Raw genomic sequence first — 14,823 nt, forward strand, 5'->3', positions numbered from 1 at the left:
AAAACTATTCCTAGTGTGTATAGGGATTCCATGCCCATAGTATGCTTTTCCACGGAAATAAATTGGAATGAGAAAGAATCCAAGAGCAATTTATAAATTAAAGAATAGAAGCTGAAAACGGGTGTAGTGGTTCATGACTTTAACCTCAACATTAGTAGGCAAAAGAGGCAGGAGAATTGTGACATCAAAGCTAATCTGAGCTGATAGCAAGATAAAAGCTGGAAAAATAAGTAGACAGATGGACAGACAGACAAAAATAAAATACAAAGCTGAACACTATCTAGCATTTTCCTCTTTAGCAAAACCTCTCAGAAGAATAACCAAAGTTGTGCTAGTCTCTGCAATTTAACAGAATGAAGACTATGCTGCAATAAGGAGCCCATGTTCCTAACATCATATCCTCTTGAGGCAGAGCCAACAGAACTCTAATTACAAAATTTTCTGGCTAGGCCTGATACAATGTAAAAACGCTGTCTGAGGTTAGAAATGACAGAATAATCTAGCATTTTGCTTTTTCTTAAAGTTTGGTTTTTAAATTTTTGTTTAAAACACCTCCAATCATCAGAGATTTTGATCTCTAGACAACATTAAGAAAAAGAAGAAGAGGGAAATGATGGTGCACACCTTTAATCCCAGCACTGAGGCAACAGGGGCAGGTGGATCTCTGTGGGTTTGAAGGCAGTGAGTCAGGTCTACAGAGTGAGTTCCAGGATAGTCAGGGAAATAACAAAGAGAAACCCTTTCTTGAAAAACAACACAAATTAGCAAAAAAAAATCCAGCGGTCTGAAAGTGTTCTTATTTACACTTTTTTTTTTTTGCTTTGTTGTTTTGTTTTTTTTGTGACAGAGTTTCTCTGTGTAGCCTGTCCTGGAACTAGTTCTTGTAGACCAGGCTGACCTCCAACTCACAGAGATCTGCCTGCCTCTGCCTCCTGAATGCTGGGATTAAAGGCGTGCGCCACCCCCCTCAACTCCTAATTCATACTTTTCATTTTACCATCTAGTACACATCTCACTAAAAACACAATGGTAACATTTCTGAAAGAGAAGCTTAGACAATAAATGATTTAGAAAACAACCTTTTTCTAGAGACATCATTAATTATTTAGGCGAAATAAACTAAGGTTACGGAGACACAGAGGGTATGTGTTATATTCACAGTACGTAAAATGATAGCTTGCATGTTACGGTGGACAAGAACAAACATAACATAAACAAGAGGCCAATATAAACAGTAGGGTGACACTGACCAGAAGGCCCAACTAAAGCAGTCATAATACAATACACCTAAGCCCTCTGTTCCATTAAACTTAATGAATACTGGGAATACTAACAGAGAAAGAGGTCCAACCCCAAATTTTGGTCTCATAGTGCTGATACAAGCTTTATACTAAATAAAAAGAAGAATTAGGGAAGCACATGTATTTAATTATGAAAGGTGTGGACCCACTAAGGGTTGTATCAACTCCTATATAACAAGAAGCTGTTAATCTGTCAGTGATTACTGTCATTCCCAAGAAGACTCCTGGTTCCTAGAAGACAATCTGTACCAGGATACAGGCTTCCCATCACAGGTAACTTGCTCTCATCCTGAAAAATAGTCTCACCGTTCCACATTGTTGTTCAAGGTGACTGATGGTTTAAGAAATGACTCATCCTAGTGCCTGAGTTATCACTCGCTTATAAATAGCCATTTCTTGAATGATTAATGTGCCTACTTGCCCATTAAACAGGTGACACTAAGAAAAGGAAACAAATGAAGAATGGAGACTGAAATTTCAGGCTTTCATCATGTCTTAATTCCCACTCTACACCAAGGAAAAAGCCAATGCTTTCCAGGAATGCCAGCTTCTTGGAACCTGTTACAATATGTATTTCTTGAACAACAGATACAAATGTGTTTATTCAGTTTAAGTATGAGGCAACCTCTAGCACATTTATATCAACATTATATGTATGAGGGAAAGAAGGGAGGACAGAAAGGAAGAGGAGAAGACACTTCTATTAGAAAAATAATCCATTTAATGAATTTTATTTGTAAAATATCAACTGAGTAAAATGTGAAGAAAACTTTCTACCTAATCCAGTTATTCTTAGGAAGAAAACTTTCTAACAGTATCTCATTCTATGGTGTACCTTTACATCTTTCAAATAAATACTACAAATTGAAATGTTTTCAGTGGTGCTATCCTGAAGCTACACAGTAGGTGCATGACAACACAGTATAACTACACACGGCCTTAATCATAGTCTTCTACAGTGGTACTTGTCACAGTATTTCTCTGGCTTTTGCATTCATTATGGGTGAACTAAAAATAATCTTTTATACCATGACATAAAAAAAAAAACTAAGGTGCTTTTTAACACTAAACTGGAATTAAGGAAGAAGGCAGGATTTAAGCTAACTTTAATTTATCAAGCTAGAATGTATAAAGGATCAAAATATGGAATCGAATAAGAAATCCTTGCTACTCTGTGTCTCCCCCCCTCCCCCGAAACAGGGTTTCTCTTTAGCTTTTGGAGCCTGTCCTGGAGAGAGCTCTTGTAGACCAGGCTGGCCTCGAACTCACAAAGATCCACTTGCCTCTGCCACCCATGTTCTGAAATTAAAGGTGTGTGCCACCACCGCAATGTAATTAATAAAAAGCCAAGAATTAAAGCAAAAATATTCTACAACTCCTATCCTGTCTTGTGATAAATCAGACCTTTAGGATACCTACATTATGAATAAATGTTAGTTACCTCAAAACCACTTCTTGACCAAATCAAACAGAATACAATCGGGTACTAGTGCTTAAGTTACATTACCTATGTATCTAAAGAAATATATTCTACCTGGATAAATATTAGACATAATAACAAGGAGAAGTAACAATGGCAAATTCAACAAGTAATCAAAGTAAATGGCACAATAAAGTATCAGTAACTCAAAAACTGAGTAATTTTATGTGTCATAGGTGTCCCCAAATTTGACTCAAATTATTTGAAGATCATCTTTCACAATGCAATGCAGCTAAAGATAAAGTATTTCTAGTAAAGCTTTCTGTGCTTGTTTTGTCTATATGATGCCCAGAGCCTCACACATGCTAGACAAGTACTACACTGACCCCTCAGCCCTCACTTTAAAGTTATATTTTCCTTTTATATTTAAAATCAATAAGGTCTCATTATGTGGCTCAAATTGGCCTCAAACTCATGACCCTCTTGCCTCAGTTTTCTAAATGCTGAGATTACAAGCAGGTACTACCATAATCAGCCCAAAGGTACAGTCTTATTTCCTGATAATGCTACAGTAACTTTTACACTATATGAAAAACATATATCATAATTTATGATACATTATAACATACCCACATATTCAGCATCAAAACGATGGGTTACTGTGCCACTCCATCTAACCCTCATGGACACTACATAGTACTATGTATAGCTTTATAGGATGTATTGCTAAAATCAAAAGATAACATCAAAAGCTGAACTGGGGAGGTTTTATCTAATAATAATAACAAGATAAAACTCAGTATCTTCTAAAAGATTAAAGGAGTGCTTAACTTCAGTTCTAAGATTTAATTAGTAAAATATATTAAGGATTTAATTTCAGAATACTTAAAACAGCAAGTAAAAGACCATAATAACAGAAGCATAAGCAAAAGAATAGAACCCTCTATTTGAAAGTAAAGTACCAAATCTGGGAAAATATATGATTACAGGATCAATAATCTCTAGAATTTACTACTTATAGATGACAACAGAAGATATGATTAATTTGTTAAATTCATAAGAAGTTAAAATGCCCTATTTCCAACACCATCTTTATTTCACCTCACACACTACTGAAAAGTCTAAGTGTAAAGAACATGTATCTCAATGTCACTGTGATACACTCAACTGTAAACATAACCCAGATCTACAACAATACTTTCTCTAGCAAAAGCAGGACCTTAGAGTTTCCATTTCCAACCATTTCAAATAAATGTCTTCAACTTATTCACAGAAAAGCAGTATTCCAAAATTCCAAGAACTTAGCATCTAATTTTAAGATCTGTCCAGAGCAGAAGTAGTAAGAATTTAAACCAGATACTTAAACATGAGAGCAGTCACTCACAGAGGAATATGAGAGGCAGGAAAGACAAGAAGAACAACACTAAAAGAAACATCCATCAAGAACAAGACCTGGAAAAGAAACCAAAACTTAGAATTAAAGATCAAATGAGATTGGGCGGGATGGGAAAAGGGAGAGGGAAAAGATGAAATAAGCAGATAATCCAATGAAATAATACAAAATATTAATAGAAAACCCAATGAGTATAAAATATTAGTAGGAAAATAATAATTTGAATGCAAGAATTATACAAGACTGAAAATTCATTGAAGACTTCATTTACAAACACTATAATCTGATACAGAACACTAAAGCTCAGCCAACAGTCATCAAAGTATCAAAACCTAACATCCTTAAATAGCATATGATCAAATGTATTAGATTTTGTCATATGAACAAAATGGTTCAGATCGTCAATCATGAAATAAATAAAATGTTAAAAACTAGTATCTATTTTTCTAAACAGTAAAGAAGATCCAAGGTATTTATAATAAAAGTAGCAGCCTAAATATAAGTTGACGGGTTAGAATTTAACAATGAGAAATGTTTAAAATTGGTATCAAATTTATTCAAATTAAATGAATTAAAGTTGTGTCAATGCCAAGAAATAGAAATCAGAATAATTTAATTGTAATATAAGAGGTTAAACTAAAAAAAAAAACTAAAGTCTATTTTTACGCAGCTCTTGGAATTATATGTAATTCACAATACAAATGTTTGCTTGTATGTATATGAACCACATGCATGTCTAGTGGTTTCAGACATCAAGAGTAAGCATCAAGTACCCTGGAACTAGAGTTATAGATGGTGGTAAGCCATCGTGTAGATGCTCAGAAATGAGTCATGGTCCTCCATAAAAGCATCAAGCATTCTTAACGCCCAAACCATTCCTCTAGCCTCTAGATTAATTTTAAAGTATATGTTATACATGTTCTTGACATCTCTTAAAAGTGATATTGAGTAAATAAAATCAATTAGTGAATTTGATTATACAAATTTCTTACCAAAAGAACAAGTGGATTTTTAATAAAACTCTGTAAGATACATACACTAAATGATATTATAAAACTTCTATGTGTATTAAAATTCTCTGATATATCTGTAATTATGCTCTGCTCCAGTTCATCTCCTTTAAATATATTACCACTTAAATGCTGATTATGTTGACAAGATATGCAATAAGATATCTAATCATAAACTATCACAAAGGAAATACTCATATAATAAGGTAATAATATCCATTCGCCAAATATCTTCACTCTAAATACTAGTCAAGTAGGAAAAGAACAGGCTATTCTATTCAGAACAGAAAATTTACATGCATGATAAAACAAATTATGCCAAAACTAAAATTGAATCCCATTCTACTATCAAACAGCCTGAGGACAATACACTTCAAGGTATTCATTTATACATTTGAACCTCACAACAAAACCTAAGAAAGTCACACCCCTTTTCACATTTAAAAAAATACAAACAAAACAAGTAAAAAGCTAATGCCTAATTTGCTGCAACAAATAGGCCCCAAAACAAGTAAGTTTTTTTTTTAAAAAAAAAAAAAGGAAAGAAATCCACAAAGAAGTTGTTGTTATTTAAAAACTTGAGGCAAAATTGCTATGCAAAGGCTTGTTCTGAATTAAAAAAAAAAAAAATACCATGCATTAGACTTAGCAATGGCTTCTTAAAGCAATTTGTAAAATTTCAAGTCTAATTTTAAAATTTATGTATAAAATATAGTATGTTAATTATGGACTATTCATGTAGCACTTAGGAAATGTATAAGATTAACTTTCAAAAGCTTAAGAGATATATTGGAGGTTGGAAGAATTTCTCAGCAGCAAAGATCCTGTGCTGCTCTCATGGAGGACCTGGGTTTGTTTCCCAGCACCTACATGGTGGTTCACAAGCATCTTGAAATATATGTTGTAAAAATTACTTCAAGGGTAATATCCACAAGTAGTATAATACGTACCAGTCTAAAAATACAGTCATAAAATCTTGTGACGTGGAGATAATTTCTATAACATATTCAAATCCTATAGTTTCTTTTTCAAAGGAAAAAGAAATCAATATAAATAATATCTCTTCCCATACATGTGTCTTGACAGGTGAATAGTAAAAAGCACCTGAGTTATGCATTTACATGAAAACTTCTTGCAATTAGCTTCTTTCAAAAGCTAAAATGTCTGCTACAGCATAAGCATACACAACTATAACAAAAATACCTAATGGATTTGAGAGAAAATGGTTTCTCTTAAAATTTAAACAGACTACTCTTGATAACACTGAATGAAAAATTTATCATTGAGCAAGTAATATTAAATACATCAACAAAGCTATAACAAACATATGTAAGTCAAACTGGGAATATATACATACATATTTTTTTATTTTATATGCATATATAAAACCGTCTAAGTCAATGAGGAAAGATACAACTTACTGACTTCTCTTTGTGTTCAACATTTCCACCTTAGCATAAACAGGACAACAGTTTCTTAAATGCTTACAGAAATACAATGTAAATTCTACTATCTTTACTGCCAAATAAAAACAGAATTTAGTGGCTCAAAGCTAGAACTGACTGCAAAGCCATATTTTTTAAGTGCTTCCAAGTACTTGGCTTCTCCTTAGGAACCTGGACCTGCTTTATTTTAGATCAGAAACTTAAAACCAACTGGGGCTTTGGGGTTAACATCTACTGACTAATGAGTGAGGCATCTCAAAGAAACAAAATAGCCATAGCTCAGACTACTGTGAAAATCCACACATGAGTGGATAATACCATAAAAGAAACTTAATATAAAAAAAGAAAATATATAGATTATGACACTCTTTTAAAATAAGAAGTAAAAGTTGAAGTTACAACAGATTCCTAATATATTTAAGGCAAATTTTAGATCAACGAAAAGAATTATGCGGTGCTGGAGAGATGGCTCAGCAGTTAAGAGCACTAACTGCTCTTCCAAAGGACCTGGGTTCAATTCCAAGCACCCACATGGCAGCTTGCAACTGTCTGTAACTCCAAGATCCAACACTCTAACACAGACATAACAAAATGAACATAAACAATAAAACAATAAAATTAAAATAAATTTTAAAACAGATCTACTAGGAAAACAGACGTTAAAAAAAATAATGCTAGATGTAGATCAACAAGATATAGGATAATGCACTGGCATTTAAGAACATCAGGCCACATCTAGCTCAGAGAAGAAACTCTGCTACAATCACTAAAAACTCAATCTTTCAAATCTTTCTGTTTTCCATGTTCTTCCGTTCATCACAGAGTTTTTATTCTAACTTTTTGTTTACGATTCCCAATTTGTGTTTTCTTGCTTTTCTCGCACCTACTCAAAGTTCAGGTCCATTTTCAAGCATTAACTCCTCAATGTACACACTTGCTACAATAATAATTTCATATTCGTTACTCACTAACTCTTCTCCAAAAGACCATAAATCAAGCCTACACTAAGTATGTCTGGTTTTGTTCATCTCTGTTGTCTCTGTATCCACCAGATGACATGATATACGGGAAGCATCCAAAAGATTATTTGTAGGTGGGAGGGAGGGAGGGAGGGAGGGAGGGAGGGAGGGAGGGAGGCTGCGGCGGTCAGACAGCGAAAAAAGAAGCAATCCGTTAGCNAAAAGAAGAAATCTTTGAGCACCTTTTCTACCTTGGCTGGTCTGAGACCTAGACTGAATCAAAGCCAAAACATTACTGCTAGTATAGTACTACCAGAACACAGCAAAAAAGAACAAATTAGTCAACGAAGAACAATGAGCAGAATTTTATAAAAATGTAGGGAAGTTATAATGTATAACTTCTTTTAAGAATTATAACCTGGGGGGCTGGAGAGATGGCTCAGAGGTTAAGAGCACTGACTGCTCTTCCAGAGGTCCTGAGTTCAATTCCCAGCAACCACATGGTGGCTCACAACCATCTGTAATGAGACCTGGTGCCCTCTTCTGGTATGTGGGCATACATGGAAGCAGAATGTTGTACACATAATGAATAAATAAAAATTTAAAAAAATTTAAAAAAAAGAATTATAACCTGGATGAAATAGAGATTTTATATTATCCTAAATAACAAAAGCAATGGTGATATTCTTATACCTCCATTTTGTATGTACTATCTGAAAATGGTTCACCATAAAAGATTTAAGAACTACTTACTATAGCTATTGGACTTAATCCAAGTGAACATTTAAAGAAAAGCTTTCAAATTTGTACAATTTTATTCCTCAAATATGAAGACAGTGCCTGCTGAGATGCTTGCATACCTTTAATCTTAGCACTAGGAAGGCAAAGACATGGTCTTTGTGAGGTTAAGGACAACCTGATCTACATCATCAAGTTCTAGGACAGTCAGGGCTATGGAAAAAGATCCTTTCTCAAAACAAACAAAAATTAAAGAAATAGTTGCTGGAGTTTATAAACTTTCTACATGATCTTAAGTAGGCTAGACTAGAGAAAAGTTAATGAAATCATAAAATCCCTATGAATAACAAGAATCAACTCCAAGAACATCTTCCCTCTCCAGAGAAAGGTCACAAAGGTTCCTTGCCACACCCCAACCAAAAATAAATAAACAAACAAACAAAGCAAAAAACCTTTACCATATCCTACTTACTATATAATAAAAAGCATTTCCAAGTCAAGTAATACTTTCTTTCTGCTCTTTTGGATGGTAGTGGAGAGAGTTTCATACTCTGGCTGGCCTAGAACTAGATAGACCAGGCTGATCTCAAGTTTACAGCAATCCTCCTGTTTCTGCATCCCAAGTATTCAGAATATTGATGCACAGCACTACATACACTCAAATGACACTTTCTTAATCTGTGATGATCCATTAACAAATTATATATACTACAAAACATATGAAACATAACTAAAATGGCTTTTAAATTTAAACTTCATATACTCTCACTATTACTACTAAACCAAAACACTAATATATGAACTATATGAAGAATTTTCCTCAGTAAGTTTCTATTTCCAACCCATAACTTTAAGCTAGTTTTATTTAAATAAATTCTGTGTAATATTAGTTCTTTCTAAGAATATTCCCATCCAAAGTGAGTAAAGAGAAAACCACCAATGAAGACTCTTTTCTTCAATAACCGCATGTTAAAAAACATTCACATTCCTCTATCACAGAAACTATTTGATATAAGATTTCTTAGAACATTAAAAAATGCTGGGGGCAGGTTTGAGAGATGGCTCAGTGGTTAAGATCACTGGATGCTCTTCCAGAGGACACAAGTTCGATTCCCAGCACCCACATAGCAACTCACACTTGTCTGTAGCTCCAGTTACAAGACTTATCAATCCAATAGCCTCGTTTGACCTCTATGGACACAGACACACAATATCTAGATTAGATTAGATTAGATTAGATTAGATTAGATTAGATTAGATTAGATCGATCAATAGATCCGTAGATAATAGAATTTTTTAAAAAAGAATGACTGAATCCCGGGAACTTATCTTGAAGCAAAATTCCATCTAAGATAAGATCTGAAAACAATTATGCTCCTGGGGATTCTGGAACCATTAAATGTCAAATATATTCCTTAACTATCTAAGTCAAAGTTTAAACAGAAGCTAGGTGAAGCAATGTGTACCTGAACCCCATATGTGTCGAGGAAAAGACAAATGGAGTTCCCCTCACATAAAATAAAAGGCTAGGTGATCTACGAAGTGAGATCCCTTTAGGCACATGGCTCATGCCTTTAATCCCAGCACTCAGAAAGCAGAGGCAGGTAAATAATTTATGAGTTTGAAGTTACCCTGGTCCATATACCAAATCCTAAGCCAACCAAGGCTACATAGTGAAATTTTGTCTTTAAAAAGTGATACCAAGATACAATAAAAATAAATAAAGTGAGATTCCCCACCTCAAAAAAAGAAAAGGTTAGCTGAATTCTCTACACAGATTTGGGTATTAAAGGTGTTAAGTTCAAGTGCACCTGTAAAATCACACAGAGATCTCAATAAGTTATAAAACTGATTGGCCCATTAGCTCAGTCTTATTAGATCTTGTAGCTTATATTAGCCCATTATTCTAATCTATGTTAGCCACTTGGCTCGGTACCTTTCTCAGCCAGGCAGATTACATCTTGCTTCTTCCATGGTCTGGGCAGGACTGAGGAGGGAGCTTCCTGCTTCCCAGAGTACACCTGTTCTCATCGCCCCACCTCTACTTCCTGTCTGGTTGACCCACCTATACTTCCTGCCTGGCCAATCAGCGTTTATTTAAGACATGATTAACAGAATACAGACAATAAGTGCAGGTCCCCAGAATCCTCGGATCTACTGAACCTGGAAGTACATGCTTTTGTGTCCAACAAGCTTCTGTGAATTGTTGTGAGTTGTGCTAGGAACCAACTTGGCTCCTTGGGAAGAGCTGCAAGTGTTCTTAACCACTGAATCATCTAACTCCTTAATATTTTAGATCTTTATTATCGAACACTTGCAGGACTTTTAGTCATACAAGTTTTAGTAACTTAGACTTAGGAACTGACCAGTAAAACACAACACATATAGTAAAACACCTAACACATACTGAAAAAAATAAATTGTATAAAAATTATTAATGTACTGATCTAGTCATGTATCAAGAAGATTCTATTCTGATACTGAAGTTAAAAATTACAAAGATTAATTCTAATGCAGATAAACCCTAATTTTGGGAACTATGAACTAGGCACATTAAAAATTTTAAGAACATTGGCAACTATGAATTATACATATAAAAGCAGGGAAATCACTTGTGGGCAACAAAAGCTTTTACATTAATATACATTTGCCTGTCTTGATAGTACAAGAGAAATTTTCTGAACAGCAGAATGAGGTAAGAAGCTGTTGCAGCTCACAAATGATAATTTCAAAACAAAAGAGAAGGGAAAAACACTAAATTGGAAGGATAAGTTTGAGAAATAACCAAAAATAAACTTATCTAAAAAACATTCCTTGTCTATGTATTTTAATCCTAGCAAATAATCAACATATGAAAAGTAGTAGTTCTGGTTACTGAAGTAATAAAACTAGACAGACATCTGACCACTTTTAGTTTTTTTGTTGCGTTCCTAAGCAATCCTTTTTTATGATTATTTTATTGTGTTTAAATGCCTACAGCATAAATTTATTTAAATTCATTTTTTATATTTAGAAGCTCATATTAAAAAAACAAATTCCATGGCACTCAGAGCCATGAGTAAGAAAAAACCTTTAACAAAAAAAACTAATTTTTAATGGTTACCTAAGAGTAACTTCAGTTCCCTGGCAATTTACTTTGGAAATTAGCAACAGACAAACACTGTGTCCAAGAAACATCAACTAACTGAATCACACAGAAATTTAATTCAAACCAAGCATGCTGGCATACGCTTTTAGTGGTACAAGCACTAGGGAGGCAAAGCTAGGTGGATTTCTGTTCAAGGTCAGCCTGATCTACTTAGTGAGTTTCAGAACAACTAAAGCCACAGTGAGACCCAGTCTTTTAAAAATATAAACATAAACAAAGAACAAAATAATGAATTTCAGTTAAACCTTACCACCATTAATTAAATTCTAAAATCAGAAACAACCAAACAAAGGACATAGATATCTGATCTTTTACTACTTTTGCTCTTGCTCACTAAACTGGAAAACACTGGCCTTCTTATCACTGTCTACTGAGTCCATTTTTAACCCTGTTGTTCCTTTGGGGAATGCTCTTCTGGCAGGACTTTGACCTCAGAGAGAGGCCTCTTTGACTACCCTCAGAAGCGGTTACACCTGTAGTATTCAGGGTCAAAGACATGACACGAGTGCTCAATAGATGCTTGCTGAATGAATCTGTAAGCCTACAGACAATTTCAATGACACAAAAACAAATCCGGCCATTTAAAAACATATTAGCAAAATACTTGATAGAGTATCAATTTGAAATTTAAAAAACCAAAACTTCATAGATTTATGGCGAATTCTAAGTATAAAATTAAATCTGAACTCAGAAATCACAACAAATATCACGTCATGTGAGGTATGTAAATATCTGATGACCCACAAGCAAAGACAAAAGCAACAGTCTTAGGTCTTAAGTATATAGCCAATGCATTCGCATAGTATTTTAAAGTATAAGATGCATGCATCAAAATATACAAATGCAAAATAGAATTAAAAGTATACCTTACCTACATCATAAAATACTGTCATTTGCTACACAACAATGAGAAGTGTTAAACAGAAAGAAGTAGTCAGGCTATTTCTGGCCAGGCTATTTTAGTTATGGAATAGCTTTAAAAAAAAAATAAAATTAGAGAGCCTACTCGGGAAATTGAGAAAGGAAGGTTCCTGGAGCCCAGAACTTCTAAGTCCATTTAAAAACAACATGGCAAAAGCAAGAAAGACAGCATAGGGGGCCAAGAGCAAGAAAGGCGAAAGAGGGAAGAAAGGCAGGAAGGGAGGGGTAAGGGAGGGCAGGAGAGAGGAACAAACAGAGAAGGGAAGAGAAAGAAAAGAAGGGGATAAAACAAATGAGCTAACTGAAAATCTTTGAACTAAAGACTTATATTCATGAATATATAAATATTTGGTTACAATAAGTGTCTGTAAAAGTACTCCATCAAAGCCCGGGCGGTGGTGGCGCACACCTTTAATCCCAGCACTCGGGAGGCAGAGGCAGGCGGATCTCTGTGAGTTCGAGGCCAGCCTGGTCTACAGAGCTAGTTCCAGGACAGGAACCAAAAGCTACGGAGAAACCCTGTCTCAATAAATAAATAAATAAATAAATAAATAAATAAATAAATAAATAAATAAATAAATAAATAAATAGATAAATAAATAAATAAATAAATGTGCTCCATCAACTATTACACTCTGTTTACTCATTTAACTGATCTGAAGACAGATCCCATGCCATTGAGCAGTCTCAGCAACGGCTCTATCACTGAACAGATCCAGTCCCATTCTTATTTTTCCTAAGACAATTACATTTGAAAGAACATAAGATATTAGACCAAAAAGGGGGGGGAGGAGGGTCCCATATGACCTTCAACTCAATGGCTTTAAACATCCCAAGTTTCAAACTAGTCAAGACACTTATAAATTCAAATTCTGATCAGAAAAAAAAAGAAAAAGGGAAAAAAATGGAAAACACTCATGAATCAAATAATATCACACAGACCTATCAGTACTACAACGGTCACTAAAAAAATAAATGTTTCAATTAGAAAATGGTAGAGAATAAAAATTTACCATCTACTACTCACATAAAACACCTGGAACAAATAACCTCTGCAGTCATAAAAACTTACCGTTACAGATTTCAGTGTCATGCCATGGTATGTGCCCATAGTATCAATCTTAAAGCCTTCCGTTTCTGCAAAGAAAAGAACTTACTATGATTTATGTATTTCATTATATATAGAAAAAAATTTCAACCATAATTTACATTACACCTAACAATTCAACAGTGTAATAAGGCCTTACTTAAATATACTATACACAGTTTTATCACATATCCTAAAAATTAAAAACTTTTGAGACACTAGTTGCAAAATATATTCAATAAATGACAAAGCATTGACTTCATAGAATTTAGTTAAGATTATTTTTCAAATTTAATTTGAAAACCACACTAAAGAGCTAAAGAGAAGAATCAACATTTAAGAGCATTAGCTACTTATGCAAAAGACCCAGGTTCAATTCCCAGCACACACAATCCTCCCACAACTGCATTTAACTTCAGTTTCGGGGGATCTGATACCCTCTTCTGGCGTTATGGACATCAGGGACATGTGTGATGCATAGACATACACATAGGCAAAATATCCATATGCATAAAACTGAAATAGAACTTAAATCACACTAAATAAAAAGCTTTTAATCCCTTTATTTTTAGTAACTCCTAAATGATTGTATCTATAAAAGCATGTAAAATAGAAAGTTCATAAATTATACCAAGTTTTGTTCTGAAGTTTAATGTAAGGGACAAATTATACATTAATTAGAAAATGATGGTATAAACAATGAGTTGCAGGACATAAGTGCAACATGCTCACTCTCGCTCTCTGCTAAAAGTAAACATTTAATTCTATACATACATGGCAATTTATTTCACATTTCTGTTTTGGTTCTTGCTATGGTCAATCAACTAACGGTCGTCAATTTGGAACTTTGACAATATTTTTCCAGAGGTAGGATGATATAAACATTCTATATATTATTAAAACAAAACATGTACTGTTTAAATTTCACCTAGGTTATATAACTACCAGAGAAATATTTTTAATTTTAAAAAAAATTAATATAGTATGTTCTAGTTTTCTTAGGAAAGATCACATAGCAGGTATTTTACAGACTACAGACCAAATACCTTTGTATCAACTCTAAGATTTTGTAGCTGTGGATCAGAAACAAGATGTGTAATATGTGTGTACATGGAGAAGCTGGAGATGGTTTTTAAAGGATTAGATTTGCTATGAATTGCTTTATTTAATCATTCCATAAGAAAACAGCAGTGAATTATAAATTGGATCACTATCTTTGTGTGGCACCTATTCACCATGTGCCTTTCTCTGGTAAATGAAGTCAGCACATATAATTCACTCATCAAAGCAATACAGCCTTTTTAAAAATTGCCTTGAGACTTCGGATTATACAGGGAAAAAAGTAAACATTAAACTTTCAGTATTTCTATCTCCTGTCTTCATAAGTGAAATCAAAATAAA

General features: G+C 34.0%; 1 protein-coding gene across 2 annotated transcripts in view; it reads right to left on the bottom strand.

Annotated features, from left to right (window-relative positions):
• The window catches only part of Cdc73 (cell division cycle 73), a 684,130-nt gene that overhangs the window by 639,704 nt on the left and 29,603 nt on the right, over positions 1 to 14,823 (bottom strand). For both annotated transcript variants that reach the window (XM_050119992.1, XM_050119991.1), the window contains exon 10: positions 13,408 to 13,472. In XM_050119992.1, coding sequence (XP_049975949.1) covers positions 13,408 to 13,472 — 65 coding nt within the window. The remainder of the gene's footprint in view (positions 1 to 13,407; positions 13,473 to 14,823) is intronic.

The sequence above is a fragment of the Alexandromys fortis genome, unplaced genomic scaffold, assembly GCF_014885135.2.
Source record: "Alexandromys fortis isolate MF-2015 unplaced genomic scaffold, M_Fortis_MF-2015_v1.1 scaffold_142, whole genome shotgun sequence".
In the NCBI taxonomy this organism is placed as follows: Eukaryota; Metazoa; Chordata; class Mammalia; order Rodentia; family Cricetidae; genus Alexandromys; species Alexandromys fortis.